This window comes from Pristis pectinata, chromosome 11 (genome assembly GCF_009764475.1).
Source record: "Pristis pectinata isolate sPriPec2 chromosome 11, sPriPec2.1.pri, whole genome shotgun sequence".
NCBI classification, from domain to species: domain Eukaryota; kingdom Metazoa; phylum Chordata; class Chondrichthyes; order Rhinopristiformes; family Pristidae; genus Pristis; species Pristis pectinata.
In genome coordinates, this window is record NC_067415.1 from 1,040,126 (window position 1) to 1,058,333 (window position 18,208).

At 64.4% G+C, this 18,208-nt stretch overlaps 1 protein-coding gene and 1 pseudogene across 1 annotated transcript; one reads left to right on the forward strand and one right to left on the reverse strand.

The window, feature by feature from the left end:
* The first annotated feature begins 232 nt into the window (after positions 1-232).
* On the forward strand, positions 233-9,822 carry LOC127576092 (ankyrin repeat domain-containing protein 50-like; annotated as a pseudogene).
* A 5,820-nt stretch (positions 9,823-15,642) lies between these two features.
* On the reverse strand, positions 15,643-17,764 carry LOC127576084 (skin secretory protein xP2-like). The gene has a single exon (XM_052026460.1). It carries the CDS (start codon positions 17,647-17,649, stop codon positions 15,646-15,648), a length of 2,004 nt encoding a protein of 667 aa, XP_051882420.1. The 5' UTR covers positions 17,650-17,764; the 3' UTR covers positions 15,643-15,645.
* Between the last annotated feature and the right edge of the window lie 444 nt (positions 17,765-18,208).

Consider the following 18,208-nt stretch of genomic DNA (forward strand, 5'->3'; position numbering starts at 1 on the left):
AACCCCCCCCCCCACTCCTCTCCCCCCCTCCCCCCTCCCTCCCTTCCCTCCCTTCCCTCCCCCCCTTCCCTCCCTTCCCTCCCCCCTGCCTCCCCCCTTCCCTCCCTACTCCCTCCCCCCGTCTCCCTCACCGCCCCATGTCTCCCTCTATCCCCACCCCTCCCACCCCAGTTTGTTGCACCCGACGCTCAGGATCAGTCTGTTCAGGTCCGGGGAAGCTTCTGATCCCACCAATTGCTCAGCGTGCAGCTCCGCGCTGGGGACGCGGCTCCACGGTGCGGCTCCGCGCTGGGGACGCGGCTCCACGGTGCGGCTCCGCGCTGGGGACGCCGCTCCACGGTGCGGCTCCGCCCTGGGCCCGCCTCCCGCAGGCCGCAGCCTCGTTTCCTGTGGTGCTCGGTGACGGGCGGAAGGGGTCCTGGAGCCGGGTGTCAGCGGCTGGGCCCCGTCCCCTCGAGCAGCGGCCGCGCCAGCAGGCTCGAGCCTCGGACTCCCGCACGGCCCCGGCCCCGCGGCACGGATCACGGAGGTGAGAACTGAGGGGACGAGGGGAGAGGGGCGGGAGGGGAGGGGAGGGGAGAGGGGCGGGAGGGGAGGGGACGAGGGGAGAGGGGCGGGAGGGGAGGGGACGCGGGGAGAGGGGAGGGGACGCGGGGAGAGGGGCGGGAGGGGAGGGGAGGAGGGGAGGGGACGCGGGGAGGGGAGGGGAGGGGAGGGGGGAGGGGGGAGAGGGGAGGGGAGGGGAGGGGGGAGAGGGGAGGGGAGGGGAAGGGGGAGAGACCCCGGGGGTTGGGAGGATTGGGGGGAGAGGCATCTCAGGGGAAGGGCTAGGGGAGGGAGAGGGTGGAAGGAGGGGTGGGTGAGGGGAGGGGAGGGGGTGGGTGAGGGGAGAGGCTGGAGGTAGGGGTTGAGGGTGAGAGGAGGGTGGTTAAGAGGTAGGGGTGGTGGGAAGAGAGAGAGCCGAGGGGAGGGGGTGTGCCCCAGGGAAGGAAGGGTTTGGGGGGTAGATGGGCCTCCAGGGAGGGGGTGGGAGGGAGACACCCCTGTAGGAAGAGAAAGGGGGAGGGGTAGGAGAACAGCAAGACCCCCCCTTGGAAGGGGATTGGTGTGGAGAGACCCCTGGGAGGAGGGGTGAGAGCAGAGGGGCTGGGGGAGAGTCCCCAGGGGAAAGTTAGCCCAGGAGATGAGGACGGGCTACTGGGGAGGTTGGGGGTGTCTGATTCCTGGTCATAGAGTCGCAGAGTAATACAGCACAGAAACAGGCCCTTCGGCCCAACTGGTCCATGCCAACCACAGCATCCTCCCTGCTAGTCCCAGTTGCCCGCCAATAACCCTCCAAGCCCCTCCATGTACCTTTCCAAATGCCCCTTAAATGTTGCAGTTTTACCCATCTCAACCACCTCCTATGGCAGCTCACTCCAGGTACTCACCACCCTCTGTGTAAAGAAGTTGCCTCTCACGTCTCTGGGGGAGCTGGGGTTAGATGGGGGGAGCTGGGGTTACAGGGTTAGACAGAGGAGCTGGGGTTAAGTGGGGAGCTGGGGTTACAGAGTTTGGCGGGGAGCTGGGTTAGACTGGGGGAGCGGGGTTTTAGGGTTAGACTTGGGGAGCCGGGATTTCAGGGTTAGACTGGGGAGCTGGGGTTTCAGGGTTAGACTGGGGGAGCTGGGGTTTCAGGGTTAGACTGGGGGAGCCGGGGTCTTCAGGGTTAGATGGGGGAGCCGGGGTTTCAGGGTTAGATGGGGGAGCTGGGGTTTCAGGGTTTGACTGGGGGAGCTGGGTTTCAGGGTTAGACTTAGGGAGCTGGGGTGGCCCTTGGAGTGGAGGTTGGGAGGAGGATTGATGGCAGGCACATTGGTGTCTTGGGTTTAGACTGGGTGAACTGTTGGAAGCTGCTGCCATTGGTGGAAGCCTTGGAGTGGAGCTCACTGTGATTGGTTTACACTGCGGGCTCAGATGCTTGGGGTGACATTTCTTTGCTCGGATCGTTCTGAACTGGGATCGGGCTGTTGGAACCTGAATCCACCAGGTCATTCACTGCAAAGGGGAGTGAATCAGCAGGGCTGTTGGGGGTGATTTGTTGGGGGGCCGGGGGTGGGGTGCCACACCAGTTGTACCCACTGCCCCTAGGATGCTGGTGCCCGGGTGCCCTGAGGATGTGGCAGGGTCAGTTCACTTTCACATGTTACCCCCATGACCTTTGGAGAGTTTGTCTGGTGTCTAGAGTGCCTGATCTGGTCTCAGCTCCCTGCCTGGTCCCCATTACTGCAGCCCCGCTGTGATCTCCCTGCTTGTTCTCTGACCAAGCTGGTCCTGCTTGCTCTCCTGTGAGAGACAGGAGGTTGCCACTGCCTAGGATTGTGGGGATTAAAGCGAGGAAGGAAGAGGTTAAATCTGGGTGCAGTGAAGGGTTGTGGCTCGGTCCCTGGGGGAGATGAAGCTGCAGAGTTCCAGTTCCTGGTGTTGGGACGGGTGAAGGGTTAAAGCTGTGGCCATCCTGGAGGAAGGGGTTGGCGGGGTCCGGGATGTCAGGGATCCAATCCTGCTGTCTGCTTGGAGTTAGCTTAACCCTAATCCCATCACCCCAAGGTACTGCTCTGGAGACTGGGCTGTGTCGGGGAGCCAGTGAGCAGATGAGTGGGGAGCCGGTCACCGCGGGGGATCTCGGGAACGGTGAGCTCTCGGTTGTAACTGGGACGGTGAGAGTTCCTCCCCCCTTCCGAGGCAGTTTGTGCATCACCTTTGTCCAAGCTGCAGGTTTGTGGATCGATGGTGTCCAGGCTGTGTGTGCAGGCAGAGCAGACAGGAGGTGACTCATGGCTTCAGGCTCTGGGCAGTGGAAACTGAAGCTCATCCCAGGATTGGGTGCTCACGGTGAGGTGGAACCAGCCCTGATTGCTTCAACCAGAGGGAGGCAGACCTTTGGAATTCTGTAGCCAAGAGTTTTGCTGAGAATTTAGCAGACGTCAGAGGGTTCTTGGATATTAAGGGAACCAAGGGATCTAGAGTTAGTGCAGTGACATGTCACTGCGGTAAAAGGTCAGCCGTTGATGGTGTTGAATGGGGAGCAGGCTGAACAATCTCCTCCTCCTACTTCTTGCGTACATTTAAAATCTGAATCATCTTTGCATTCCTCTGGATGGAATAAGCCACCAACTCCCATCACGCACTCCCAGGGCAGGGACTGTATGGACTAGACACAGTAAAGCCCACTGTACAGTCACACACTCCCAGGGCAGGGGCAGCACAGGTTAGATGTGAAATGAACCTCCCCTCCCTGTTACGTTACAGGACATCCCACAACCAGCAAAAGGTACCTTTCCTTCCCCTGCCTTTGTGTACCCAGTGATTCACGTCCTGAGGTGCATGCTCCACCCTGCCCTGCCCACATTGGTCAGACCTGTACCGGAGCAGCTAACAAGCACAGACCGGTGATACACGTCTGGCTATGTTTTGTTTTAAGCAGTTGTGTGTTTTGTCAAAACTTTTACTGATAATAGCAGTTTATTCCAGATGGTTTAAGTCACAGAATTTAAACCTCCCCTCTGCTGAGTTGGGAACTGAATTCTGTTGAAGACATACTGGTCTAGTGACGTGACCTCTGTGGCGTCCTTTTGATGAATGGGTATCTGTCGGAGGTCCCACCCTGGTCTTAGGCTTCGGGTATTTACCCTGTTGTCCAGGGGTTTTATTCATAATTAGACTGGGCTGTGTTGGGGAGCCAGTGAGCCGATGTTGTGTTTTCCACATCTGGAGGTGTGTGGCCACATCTGGAGGTGTGCATTGGTTTGGATGTTCCTGAGCATTCTTTTTCAACCCCCATTCTCTGCCCTTTCTCCCGTAACCCTTAACCAGTAAAGGGAGGAGACGGGAGAGTGTTGAAAAAAATCAGCCATGACTGAACAGGAGAGCAGACTGGATGGGCTGAATGGTCTGATTCTGCTCCCTGTCTAATGGTCTGAGCTGGTGAAAGGACCCGTCCCTCACGTTCTCAATCTCCTGCTCTCCCCCCACGGTTCCCACGTTCTCTCTCTTTCTCCCCCCACGGTTCCCACATTCTCTTTCCCCCCACGGTTCCCACGTCTCTCTCTCTCCCCCCACGGTTCCCACGTTCTCTCTCTCTCCCCCCACGGTTCCCACGTTCTCTCTCTCTCTCCCCCCACGGTTCCCACGTTCTCTCTCTCTCCCCCACGGTTCCCACGTTCTCTCCCTCTCCCCCCCACGGTTCCCACGTTCTCTCTCTTTCTCCCCCCACGGTTCCCACGTTCTCTCTCTTCTCCCCCCACGGTTCCCACGTTCTCTCTCTCCCCCACGGTTCCCACGTTCTCTCTCTTTCTCCCCCCACGGTTCCCACGTTCTCTCTCTTTCTCCCTCCATGGTTCCCACATTCTCTCTCTCCCCCCCCCCACGGTTCCCACGTTCTCTCTCTCTCTCCCTCCCACAGGTTCCCAGGTGCCGTGACATGGAGCCGCAGCCACTGTGGACCAGGTGACGGTGTGGGGTTCCAGTGCAGGCCCTTGGGTGCAGACGGTCGTGCCCCCGAGTGCAACATGTGTGAAGAGCGGCAGTGGGAGTCTGGAAGGGATTAAGAGATGACTGAGAGCTTGCTGCAGGGGAAGACATTCTACTGCCGGGAGTGGGCCCTGTGTAAGCTGCAGCATTGCCTGGACGCCTGCCCCAGCGGTCGCAACCCCGGTGTCCTCATCACCGGGGGCCCGGGCAGCGGCAAGACGGCGCTGTGCACCGAGGTGCTGTGGCCAGTGTCGGAGCACGGCCAGCGGTTTGAGCTGTCCGCCAGGGTGCTGGCGCACCACTTCTGTCAAGCCCAGGACGTGAGAACTCTGTCGGTCAGTGCCTTTGTGCTGAGTGTGGTGTGTCAGATCGAGAAGTGCACGCTGCTGCGGGGTTACCAGGAGAGGCTGCAGGACAGCTCAGTGCAGGCGCTACTGCAGCCCAGCGAGTGCCAGAGGAACCCAGATGAGACCTCAAACAGTAAGTCAATTGGTTTATTATTGTCACACGTGACGAGGACAGTGGAAAAATTTGTGCTGCATACCGTTCGTACGGATCATTTCACCACACAGTGCAGTGAGGGGAAATAGAGTGCAGAATACAGTGTTACAGCTACAGAAAGTGCAGTGCAGGCAGACAATAAGGTGCAAGGCCACGACGAGGTAGACTGTGAGGTAATAGGGGACCATTCAACAGTCTTATGACAGTGGGGTAGAAGCTGTCCTTGAGCCTGGGGTTACGTGCTTTCAGGCTTCTGTTTTGCTGACCTTGAGGGAAAGGTTGTTGTCATGACACCATTCCACTAAGCTCTCTATCTCCTTTCCTGTACTCCGACTCATCGTTATTTGAGATACGGCCCACTATGGGGATCATCTGCAAACTTGTAGATGGAGTTAGAGCAGAATCTGGCCACACAGTCATGTACGTAGGGAGTAGAGTAGAGGGCTGAAGACGCAGCCTTGTGGGGAACCAGTGTTGAGGATATCGTGGCCAGCAAAGTTTTTCTGCACGGTTTTATTCCAGCTGCAAACATCCTGAATTCCAGGGCAAAAGTCTTGAAATGAGAGAGAGAGAGAGAAAGGTCGGTGCTGGGGTCCTCAGCTTCTCTTAATGCATTAATGAGTCGGATTTGTGTGACGTGATGCCACTTCAAAGCTTGCTGATGAGGTACAACTTGGTGAAGACTGAGAGGGAGAGTGGGGTAAGGCTGCTGCTGGAATGTTGACCACAGGCTGTGGAAATGTGATGTTTTGTAAGAAGCAGCACAGAGAGATGGGCACAGATCTCCTGAGGAGGGCGGATTGTGTGAGAGGGATGAACCTCTCTGAGGCATGGAGGGAATGTGTAGTGTGGTCCAGGGAAGAGGGGTCAGTTGGGTGGCGACGGGGGCTGCAACCCTTGGGGTTGAAGTAGTGACTCCGTTCACAGTGACAGAGGGTGAGATTGAGAGAGCAGAGGGTCAACACACGAGCTGCTGGGGGAACTCAGTGGGTCTATGCTGGGTTGAGCAAGAGGTGGGGCTGTGAGGCAGGGGGTGTGAGCAGGAGGCTGGGGGGTGTGAGCGAGGGGCAGGGAGTGTTCTGACTGAGTCAGATCCAGTGGGTGTGACCCACCGAGCTGGAAAATGCTGTCTGTGTCTCCACAAGCTCATACATGTGCAGGTTGCGTGTGTGCAGACACTACACATATGTTGGTGCCCCCGGCATGTGATGGTCACACATTCAGTGCTACAGGTTGTATCAGTCAATCGGGGGAGATGGGTGTTTAGACGGTCACCAATTACCCCACCCACCCTCAGTCCCCCCCCACCCTCCTCAGCCCCCCCTACCCAGGTCGTGACCCCACCCACTGACCTCTCTGCCCCTCAAGTCACAGGTTCTGGGGGTGACATCCAGGTGAAGGGGCAGTACTGAGGGAGAGGCAGTACTGAGGGAAGGGTGGGACCATCTGGGACACACCCTCCCTGTCTGCTCCCTTCCCCCCCCTCCTTTGTCCTCTTGTCTCTCCCCCATCCCCACCCCACTACTGCCCGGGTGCTCCCCCTCCCCCCGTGTGGTGGGGGGTCTGTGTGGGTGGGGCTCCACCCCTAGGGCTGCCCCTGACTTTCCCCTTTGTCGTTGCAGGGCGGTGCTGCTGCCTCTGTTGGAGCTGGAGCCCCCGGCACAGAACCTGCTGCTGCTGGTCGACTCCATCGACGAGGCCGAGGCCGGGAGCGAGGGGAAGCCCCGAGGGCAGAGCCGCTCCATCGGGGAGGTCCTGTCCCACCACCACCGGCTCTTCGCCCCCTGGTTAATGCTGGTCCTGCACCGCCCGCAGCAACAAGGCCGCCGGCCAGATGTTCACAGGTGAGGCGGGGGTATGGGGGGGAAGGGGTGATGGGGGGTGGGGGGACCGGGTGAAGTGGGGGCGGTGGGGGGAGGGGGAGGGACTGGGGGGTGGTGGAGGAATGGGGGTGAGGTTGGGGGGAGTGGGTGGTGGGGTCGGAGGCACACCGGGGAAGGGGGGGGGGTTGCCGGCGGAGGGGGGTCGGGGAAGGGTACCGGGAGCAGCCGCACACACCGCCCCTGACCCGCACCTTCGCCCGCAGGGTTTCCGCAAGGTTTGCCTGGATGACGTGCGGAAGGCGCCCGTGGTGCGGGACGTGCAGCGGTACATCGCGGGCCGCCTGGAGCGGGAGCCCGGCCCGGCCCCGGGCCGCGCCGCCCCCTGAAGCCCGGACACCGATGAGCAGCTGCAGCAGCTGCTCATCAAGAGCAGCGGCTGCTTCCTGTACCTGGAGCGGGTGCTGGAGGGCGGCGCGCTGGGGAGATCCGCCGCGTCCCCGGCACCCTGTCCGGCCTCTACCTGTGGCTGTGCGAGCGCCACTTCCCCAGCGGCCTCTTCGCCCGCGTCCGGCCCCTCCTCAACGTGCTGCTGGCCGCCCGCCGCCCGCTCGCTCCCCGCCGGATCTTCGAGGCGGTGCGGAGCCGCTGCGGCAGCCTGACGCCGGGCGAGTTCGAGCAGCGGCTGCGGGACGTGTCGCCGCTGCTGCGGGCCGGGCCGCGCCACACGCGGCTGCTCTTCCACCACAGCCTCGGGGAGTGGCTGCTGGACGTGAAGCTCTGCACCGAGCGCTACCTGTGCGACCTGGCGCAGGGCCACGCCATGCTGGCCATGGGGCTGAGCCTGCGCGCCCGCCGCCTCCGCCCGCCGCACGTCCGGGAGCTGGCGCTGCACCTGGTCCGCTCGGGGCTGCAGACCGAGCCCTGGCGCCTCGCCCTCTGGATGGTGTGGAGCGGGGCGCCGGTGGGCCGGGAGGCGCTGGGCTGCGCGCCGCCGGACGAGCCCGAGGTGCAGCAGGTGCTGCTGAAGGCGGGCGCGGGCGACGGGGGCGAGGGCGTTGACGGGAGCGAGCGCGGGAGCGCGGGCGAGGACGAGGGCGAGAGCGAGGATGATGGGGGCGAGGACGCGTTCGGCCTGCGGCTGGACGGTGTGGCAGCAGCGAGGCGACGGTGAGGGCGCGGTCCGCCTGCTGCTGGACAGTGGGGCTGAGCTGGAGGCGCGGGACGGGGCCGGGCAGGACGCCGCTGACCCTGTCCGGCGCGGCGGTGGAGCGGGTGGACGGCGCGGGCCGCACGGCGCTGGGCGCGGCGGCGGCGCGGGGCCGCGCGCGGGTGGTGCGCGCGCTGCTGGAGCGCGGGCTGGACGCGAACCAACGCGACCGGCTGGGCTGGACGCCGCTGCACGCCGCCAGCTTCGGCGGGCACGCGGCCGCCTGCCGGGCGCTGCTGGAGCACGGCGCCCGCGTGGACGCGCCGGACGGGGAGGGGCGCGTGCCCGCCATCCTGGCGGCGCAGGAGGGCCACGCGCCGTGCGTGCGCCTGCTGCTGGAGCGCGGATCGCCGCCGGAGGCGCGGGGCTCGGACGGGCGCAGCGAGGGCTGTGGGCGGCGGCGCTGGCGGGCCACGCCGACGTGGTGCGGCTGCTGCTGGCGCGTGGGGGCGAGCGCGGACGGGCGGGACGCGGCCGGGCGGCCGCTGCTCTACCTGCTGGCTCTCGACAACCGGCTGGAGATGGTGCGGCTGCTGCTGGAGGCGGCGTGCCCCGACCTGGAGGCGCGGGACCCGGACGGGCGCACCGTGCTGCACGTCGCCAGCTGGCTGGGCCACCTGGAGCTGGTGCGGCTGCTGCTGGGCGCCGGCGCCCGGGTGGACGCGCTGGACGGCGAACTGCGCTCGGCGCTGCACTCGGCCGCCTGGCGGGGCCACGCCGCCGTGGCCGGGCTGCTGCTGGAGAGCGGGGCGGCCGGCCCCGACCACGTCTGCAGCCAGGGCGCCACCGGCCTCTGCATCGCGGCGCAGGAGGGCCACGCCGCCGTGGTGCGCCTGCTGTTGGAGAAGGGCGCCGACCCCAACCACGCCGACCGCTACGGCCGCACGCCCATGCGGGTGGCGGCCCGGGGTCCACACACCGGCGTCATGCAGCTACTCCAGAGCTACGGCGCGCCCGCCTCCAACGGGTGCCCGGGGCCGGAGGCGCTGCCGCCTGGCTCCCCCGACCCAGCGGCCCGGCCGCGCCGCTCGCCAGCCTCCTCCCAGACTGTGCCCGTCGACAGCCCGAACTCCACCCAGCACCCCGGGCCCACCCCGCAGCCGCCTCCCGCCGAGAAACGGAACGGGACGCCGGGCCTTGGGGGCGGAACGGGCAGCCCGGGCTACCCCCTGAGGAAACCGGTGGGAGGAGGTGGGGGGCCGGCGCGCCGGGCCCGGGTGGAGCCGCTGATCGCCATCACCTCGCTGGACCCCGAGCTCAACCTGAAGCAGGCCGTCAAACTGCGCTTCGAGGGTCCGAGCAGCGGCCTCGCCTGCAGGAAGGAGACGCCGCTGTAACGGGTGAGCCCTGGGGCGGGGAGGTGGGGGGAGAGGGGCCGGTGGTGGCGTCGGGGCATTGGGCAGAGGGGTGATGGGGGCAGTGGGACGGTGTGAGGGCTTGGGGAGAGGGGAGGGGCGGAGTGGTGAGGTGGGGGGAGATGAACCGAGGGGCGGTGGTGCATTGACGTGAGGGGTGGGGTGACGGTGTGGAGGCACAGATGCGGTGGGGGAGATGCAGCTGTTCTCCGGCAGTGAGTGACCTTCCTGTGGAAGGGCCACAGACACTGATCTGTTTGCCTTCCTCCTCCTGACAGGGCTCCTGGTGCCGGCGGAGAGAGTTTCCTCGGTGCGTTCCGACACAGGACGAGAGCGGGTTCACTCCTGCCTCGGGCTGCTGTTCCTTGTGACCTGCGTGGAACAGACTTCCTGCACTGCTTCAGAGACAGTCCTCTGGGAAAACCATACGCAATTCAGGAACAAGAAGGACTTTAGTCTCAATGATCTGCGTCTGAGATGTGTAGTGTAATATATATGGCAGTCTATAGTATGTTTAACACCGGGGCGTGCTGTGAAACAGTCTGTGCAGTACTCAGGGCTTTTCCTGATGAAATCAGGATGCAATTTTTAACTGTATTTTCTTCAGCATTAACACTAACAGGTAGTGGATGTAAAGTATTGGCCTGGCTCGCTCCCTTCCTGGAGCAGAGTAAAGCCCATCCCTGTGTGACACAGGGCCCGGCACAGTGCTGGAGATCCCGGGACAATCCGTGGTGTCGGGGGCCTGTCCCCAGTCCTACATCCGTGGCCACAGGTCAGTGACGGACACAGCAGGGCTGTGTATGGTCCTGTAGTACAGGGCAGTGTGTTCAGCACACGCCCCAGGTCACTCTCGCCTTATCGCCAGTGTTCGGGTTGCTGCTTAGAGCTGATCAATGGTTTACTTAAATTGTTTTGTTTGGAGGGCGTTGTATGTTTGGGGGAAGGACTGTGTATTTAGGGGACTGGGGACCTATTTGAGAGACGGATTGTGGTGGGGGAGATATTTGGTGAAGGGCGTGTTTGAAGACGACACTTGTTTGGGGTATGTGGTTGCATGGGCGTGTGGGTCGCGTGTTTGGGTTGTGTGTGGGTAGATATGGATTACATGTGGGAGCAGGTTTTATTTGGAAGCCCGGCCGTGTTTATCTACAGGGGCTGCAGTCGGTGAGCCCAGCTTCACTCCCGCTGTGGTGGGACGTGGCTGTTCCCTGGTACGGGTCCGGCTGCCTTCCACCCACGTCCTCCTCCCCCCCCCCCCCATGTCTGTGTGATCGCACCGTGCTGTAACCCGGGTGTGGTTACCAAGTCTTCTACTTGCCCCGAGACCCTCGGACACCCTCCCCACCCCAGCCCTGGGGAAACACCTTGTCTTGCTGGGCTGCAGTGGGAGAAGGTCACTGCCTTGACCCACTGCCAGTGCCCACCCCTGGGCAACAGTGAAGGGGAAGTGGTCCACACACACTGCCCCCGTCACCCTGACCCTCAGTGGGAGGGTCCCTGCACCTCCACATCTGCACCACGTGGATGGTTCGCTGTGGCCCAGGGTCCGTCCTCCCCCTGGTGCTGGAGGTGCCGAGGGCAGGCTGCACCCTGTGCTTCATCGACCCCTCGGCTGGAGGAAGGGGAGGTCCTGGGGACTCCCGAGGAGCCCATTGACCAACAGAACAGCTGACGGGTGAGGGTCCGTGTGCAGGGGTCGGCTGGTGTGGGGCGTGCTGGTGTGTTAGTACTGGGACCCAGTGCCTGGGCTCCTGCAGTGTGTGGGTGTGGTTCTGTCCTGCTGGGGAGCTGTGGGGTTCCAGTGTCCTGACATTCCCGACTGTGTCAGTGAGGGGGAGCGGCTGACAGAGCAGGCGGCTGGGATTTATTTTTTTTACTCTGGTGCTGTCCTTTTGTACAGAGGGATCTGAGGTGGTGCCGGCTGTGGGTGAGCTGCGTGCCTCGCCCTGGGTTTCATACATATCATTGTATTGGATAAAACTCTTTTTTACTGGAGGCTGTTTTCTCCCTCGGACAAATACAAAGGTTTTGGATTTAACCGTGTCGCTTTTACCTTTGGGTCTGAATGCCTGCATTCTCTCGCTGTTGACCCGTCCTGTACTGGTAAGGAGGGCCGAGTCTCGGTGCCCCTCTTCCGAACCGCAGGACTGGAGGGATTCCCCCCCACCCCACTCCGGCCCTTGTCCGATCCGTACTGCCCAAGGAAAACAGGGAATTCTATGTCCGTTGGGTACAGTAGTGAGCTGGGTGTGGGTGTGAACGGGTTGGGTACGGTAGTGAGCTGTTCACACCTGGGTACAGTAGTGAGCTGGGTGTGGTGTGAACGGGTTGGGTACGGTAGTGAGCTGTTCACACCTGGGTACAGTAGTGAGCTGGGTGTGGTGTGAACGGGTTGGGTACGGTAGTGAGCTGTTCACACCTGGGTACAGTAGTGAGCTGGGTGTGGTGTGAACGGGTTGGGTACAGCAGTGATGACCCATCTGAGGTATTTCATTGGCTGTGCGCTGCCCTCGGGTGTGCTGAGGTTGAACCACAATCCGGTGGTTTGCCTGGGTTGGCCCTCCGCGGGACTTGCTGCTGTCACATTCACACAGCATGCTGCGGGTTCAGGCAAGTCTTGTAACCCAACTCCCTTCACACTCTCTTCCCAGTTCTCCCCGCTCGTTACCGAGTGTGTACAACATCTGTGGTCAGTGGTTCCTCCAGGACGTTCAGTCGGGTGGATGGTGTTGGGTCGACCAGGCACCGTGGGAGATGTCACTGTTTCCCGGGGTTCTACGCCTGGAGCATCACAGCGGTTTAGAGCACACCTCTTCCCACCGTCTCCTCTAAGGATGCCATTCCTTTCTCCGTCTCCACACATCTGCTCCCAAGGCGAGGCCTCCGGCTCCAGGACATCTGAGGTGTCCTCCTCTGTCAGGGAGCGCGGCTCGCCTCTGCTGTGGTTGACGGAGCCGCACTCGCCTCTCCCCTGATCCTCCCCCCGCCTCCCCCCAGAGTTCCTGGGTCCTCACCTTTCCCCCTCTGAGCCTCCGTACCCAGCACCTCATCCTTCGTCGTTTCCACCGGCTGCAATCAGATCCCACCAGCAGCCACGACTCCTCCCCAGCCCTTGCTGCCTCAGCAGGGACCACCCCCTCCGTGACTCCCTGGTCCGCTCACCCTCTCTGGTCCTTGCCCTGGGAGTAGGGATAACAGCTCCTCCCTCAACACCATCCAGGGACCCTGGACAGTCCTTCCAGGTGAGGCAGAGGTTCACCTGCCCCTCCTCCGACCTCGCCTCCTGCATTCGGTGCTCCCGCCGTGGCCTCCTCTACATCGGCGAGGCCAAGCGCAGACTGCAGAGGCCGCCACGGCCTTCCCGAGCTCACTTTTGCAACTCCCTTCCCATTCCCCGCTGACCCGTCCACCTGGTCCACCCTCGGCCTCCTCCGCTGCCAGGCTGAAGCCCCCCCGGCCTGGGCATCGGCATCGTCACTGAGTTTACCAGTTCTAGGTAACCCCCCCCCCCTTTCCCCCTCTCCCCCCTTCACCATGTTTGTCGCCTGTCCCCATCCACCCCACAGGTTTCACCCCTCACCCCACCGGGTTTCATCTGCCCGTACCCCCCTCCCCTAATGGTCCCCACTCTCACCTCCGTCACATCAGAGTCCAGCCCCGGACTTAGTTCCCGCTTATCTCCCTCCCCTCCCCTCTTCTCCCCCTCCCCTCCCCTCTTCTCCCCCTCCCCTCTTCCTCTGTCTGCGTCCATCTCTCATTCACCTCCCTCTGCCTCCCAACTCCGCCCCCTCCCCTCCCCACCCCGGCACCACCCGCCTGTCATCTTACACCCCAACTCGGACTCCGCCCTCACCGCTCTCCCCTCCCCGACACCGGCCGCCTCCCCCCTCCACTCCGTCTTGATGAGGGTCTCGACCCGAAAGAGGGATAATTCCTCTCCCCCCAGACGCTGCTCGACCCGCCGAGTTGCTCCGGCAGCTGGTGTGGTTGGTTGATGTTGTGGGGGGAGGGACGGAGGCGAGTGGCGGCGACTGTACCGTGAACGTCCCACAGCCCGAGAGAAACTGCCCGGGACACGGCTGCATTCAAACAGTCTTTATTGGAGATTGAGAACACACGGACCGCCCGACGGGCGAGCACTCGCTCACACGGTGTGAGGGCCACCGCACACCGGCCAGTTGTCCCCACTGCCGTGGTCGGCAGGTTTGGGTATCTGCGGCTTGGGGGCTGGGGGTGGAAGGTGGTCGCTGAATCTTTGTCCCAGGTGGGAATGTTGAATAATGGAGCGCAGGGTTTAAGGTGAGGGGGAAAAGTTTAAAGGAGGTGTGCGGGGCAGGTGTCTTACACAGAGAGCGGTGGGTGCCTGGAACGGGCTGCTGGGGGCGGGGAGGCAGAATACGGTCGGGGTGGTGAAGAGGCTGTTAGACACATGGATGTGCAGGGAGATGGACCATGTACAGGCAGAGGGATTGACCTTAATTTGGCATCATGGTCAGCACAGACAATATGGGCCAAAGGGCCTCCGTGTTTCTATGGAGGCGATCTTCAGCAGGCGCGCAGGTGAAGCCAGCGGTGCCTCCGTCTGCGGGAACCCTCACAGCCCGTTCTGGACCCGTCAGCGGGAGGCCCTTCGGCCCCTCCACCATGCCCCGTCCACGTGACTAGGGCTGACCGATGCCCCCTTCCCCCACCCCGGTCCCAGATACCCCTTGATCTCCAGAGGTCGGTGACCGAGTCTCGCACCCCATGGAGGGACAACTCCACAGGTTCAACATTGGGACATTTCTCCTCGTCTCAGTCCTACCCAGCCGAGCCTCAGCCTGAGTCTGCCCCCGGCCCCAGACCCTCCCCGGGGGGCACCCTCCCTGCATCCAGCCTGAAGAGCCGGGTCCAAAGGTGAAGGTGGTGACCGCCCCCACTCCCCCTCCTCCATCTCCGAATCCAACTCCGGGGTTTGGACAACGTTACAGGGGCTTCCAGTGGACCGGAACCGGGACATCACCGCATCCCCACAACCGGGACCCCGACTATCACCGCACCCGGGACCAACAACGTGGGGAGGGGTGGTATGGTGTGGGTGCGGTTATCCGTGGGGTGAGGCGGGGCGGGGTGGGTGAAGGATGGGGTGGGGGTGATCCATCGGGAGGGGTGGGTGATGGATGGGGTGGGGTGATCCATCGGAGGGGCGGGGTGGGTGATGGATGGGGTGGGGTGATCCATCGGGAGGGGTGGGTGATGGATGGGGTGGGGTGATCCATCGGGAGGGGTGGGGGATGGATGGGGTGGGGTGATCCATGGGGAGGGGCGGGGTGGGTGATGGATGGGGTGGGGTGATCCATGGGGAGGGGAGGGGTGGGGGATGGGTGGGGTGATCCATGGGGAGGGGAGGGGTGGGTGATGGGTGGGGTGATCCATGGGGAGGGGAGGGGTGGGTGATGGGTGGGGTGGGGTGATCCATGGGGAGGGGCGGGGTGGGTTGATGGGTGGGGTGATCCATGGGGAGGGGTGGGGGATGGATGGGGTGGGGTGATCCATGGGGAGGGGCGGGGTGGGTGATGGGTGGGGTGATCCATGGGGAGGGGAGGGGTGGGTGATGGGTGGGGTGATCCATGGGGAGGGGAGGGGTGGGTGATGGGTGGGGTGGGGTGATCCATGGGGAGGGGTGGGGGATGGATGGGGTGGGGTGATCCATGGGGAGGGGCGGGGTGGGTGATGGGTGGGGTGATCCATGGGGAGGGGTGGGCGTGGGTGACGACTTCCCTTGGCTCCTCCAGCCGATGGGGTGAGCAAGGCCCGTTCACGGGAAGAGTTCAGACGCCCCTCTCCCCCGGAGTGGGGAGCGGGGCCGCCGCTGCACTACTGGTAACGGAAGACCTTGATGCAGTGGTGCATGCTGTCCACCACCGCGACGTGTCCGTCCCGGAGCAGGGCGAGGCCCCGAGGGCTGCTGAGCCCGCTCTCCACCAGCACGCAGGCGGGGCCGTGCACGGGGAAGAGGACGAGCGAATGCTTGCGGCCCCAGTCCGCCACCAGCACGTTGCCGCGGCCGTCGATGCAGACGCCCCACGGGTTGGAGAGCTGGATGCCGGGGCGGGAGCCGGCGCGGCCCAGGACAGCGAGCACCCGCAGTCCTCCGTCCAGGACCTTGACGCAGCAGCCGCCGTGGAAGGCTCTCTCGGACACGGCCACCCGGTCCGCGCCGTTGGCGCTGATGAAGTAGGGCTGGTGGAAGCCGTGCACGGTGTCAGCGCCCAGCCGCCGGCCGGTGTCCGGCTCCAGCCTCAGCACCGACACGGTTGCCCCGCTTGGTGTCGGTGACCAGGAACTGGTCCCGGCTGTTGACGGTGATGCCGCGCGGGTTCTGGAAGGGGTTGGAGATGGCGTTCAGCAGCTCGCCCTGCCGGTTGTACACCTCCACCGACCGGCTGGAGATGCCGGTCAGAGCCACCAGGCGTGGGCGCTCACCCGCCACGTCGAAGTAGGAGCCGTGCTCCAGGCGGATCTGCTGCAGCGTCTCCCCGCCGCCCCGCCCAGCACCTGCAGCCGCCGGTTGCCGGAGTCCACCACGTACACGGTGCCCGGGCCCGAGCAGTGCACGCCGTACGGCAGGCTCAGACCTCCCGAGCAGCAGCCGGAGCTCCCGAACTGCCCGACCAGCTGGTTCCTGAGGAACGGCCCCGGCCGCGGCCACGCCGACAGATTGGCCTCGCTTCTGCTCCGGCCCCTGGTGCCCAGGCAGGGCGGGGCTGCTGGCGGAGATCCGGCGCCGGGGCTCCTGCTGCAGCTCTCTCGCTCGGTCCAAGCACCGCTGCAGCCCGGGCCCAGGGAGCTGCCGGAGCGCAAGGCTGCGCCCTTGGGTGCGGGCGCCTTGCCGTCTCTGACCATCGATTTGGGCCGAAGCGGCGGCCCTTGGCCTGGGTGCTTCACCCTGTCTGCAGCCGGGGATGGATGTTGTCCGGTGGGATGGTGCCCGCGGGCTCCGGGCTCTCCTGTGCGGTGGGGCAGCTCCCTGGTGGGGCTGTGGCCCGGAGGTCCTGCTGACCCGAGACCGGGGCCGGTGGGCCGCTGCCCTCGGGGGGTCCGGAGCTCTGGCTGCCCCGGCCATTCCCTCCCGCTCCCCGAAGCCCCGCGGTGAGTCGATGAGGAAGGTCTCGGTGGAGTCCAGGCTCCCGGTGAGAGAGGAGGATGTTGGGGAGCGGGTGTCCGGCCGAGCCGCCTCCGGACACTCCCATGGCCTCGGGGCCATCACCGGCGCCTCAGTTGCCGTGAGGTCTAGGCAGCTCTGGCTGAAACGCTTTCCTCCTGAAACCTGCTGCGGCCCGAGGCCCCCCGGCCTCGGACTCTCCCAGGGCGGCCTAGCCTTGGCCCGGGCTCCGCTGGCGGTCTCCGGGCTCCGGCCGGACCTGGACAGAGGGCTGTCCTCCGCCCAGGCGCAGGGAGCGTGGCCGGCGGCCGGTGTGTGGCAGGGCTCGGGACCCCCTCCCGTCTGCCGCCGGTTGGCCGCGCCAATCCCCCCGGTAGGGGAGGACCCGTCCGAGTCTCCGTCCGAGATGAACACGGCGGTCGCTCTGTAAACGGACCCACCGTCGGGCGGGTGTGGAGTCTGTGACGCGGGCAGCGGGTCGCCCGTGTGGTGGTCCTGGTCACCGGGGCAGTGGCGGCTCCGCACCTGGAGGGAAGGGTTGTGCAGGTTGGTGGTGTGTACAGAGGTCCTCTGGTGGGCCGGTGTGGGCGAGGGTCCCCTGCCAGGGTCCGGCGCGTCCTCTCCCCCTGGATGCGGGGCACCCACTGGCTCCGGGTCTCCGGCTGGGTGTGTCTGGTGGTTGGGTGTCACGGGTGAGGAGGAAGGTTCCGGCCCTCGGGGACAGCCTGTCGTCGCCTGGCCTGACGCCTGGGCTCCGGGGCACCGAGGGGTCGAGAGGCCAGCGCCTTCCAAGGCTTGGTCCCTCGCACTGGCCATGAGGGGCCTCCGGACTCCCTCCTCCCCCAGCCCATCGGAGGAGGGGACAGTGGCGGGTTCTGCAGCCGGACAGCACTCCGGGACGTCCCTCTTCCCGGTGAGGCATGGAGACAGGAACCTGGCACAACCTTCCGTCCCGGGAACCCTTCGCCGGGACCCGCGCCGTCTCTCCCGCGGTGTGGAGACGGAAGTGGCGGGCAAGTCTTGTTCCCTGGACCGAGGCAGTGCGGCCAGACGGCCAGCTCTGGACAGCCAACGTCTCTTCCCTCCTCCCCGCATCATCCCCATTCCGGCCGCCCTCACCCTCACCCTCCCCGCTGTCCGGTGAGGCGCGTCCTGCGGTGGGACCTCCCGACGGGGAGGGGCTCTGGTGATCTCCCGCTCCCGGGGCCGTGCAGTTAACGTGCAGCGTCCGTGTGAACGTTGCCTGCCCCGAGCTGGTTCTGATCTCCGGGACCGATACACGGTTCAGCCCGCCGGCGGCCGGGGACCCTCCCGCCTCAGCACCGGGGCACGGGGAGGACCGGGGGAGGCGGACGGACCGTTCCTCCGGGACGATCTCTCCCAGCTTCAGCCCACGCTGCAGCCGCGGCACAAACCGGGGCCTCCTCAGGGTGATGTCAACCCTCCGGCCCGGAGAGAGGATGTGGGCGAGCTGCCGGTGGATGTCCGTGCCGAGGGCCCGGTCTCCAGCCAGTCCGGCCGACGCCTCCAGCTCCCGGGACAGCAGCCATAGCTGCTCATGCTGCCGGCCGATTTCGGCGAGCCCTTCCTGGAGGCTGGTGTGATTGTCCCGGCTCAGGGCCGGCCAGTAGCTGCTCCAGGTCCGACTGTTCCTCCTGTACCT

Coding starts and splice junctions, on each gene's coding strand:
- LOC127576084 (XM_052026460.1), bottom strand. CDS start 17,649: ATGGGGATGATGCGGGGAGGAGGGAAGAGACGTTGGCTGTCCAGAGCT.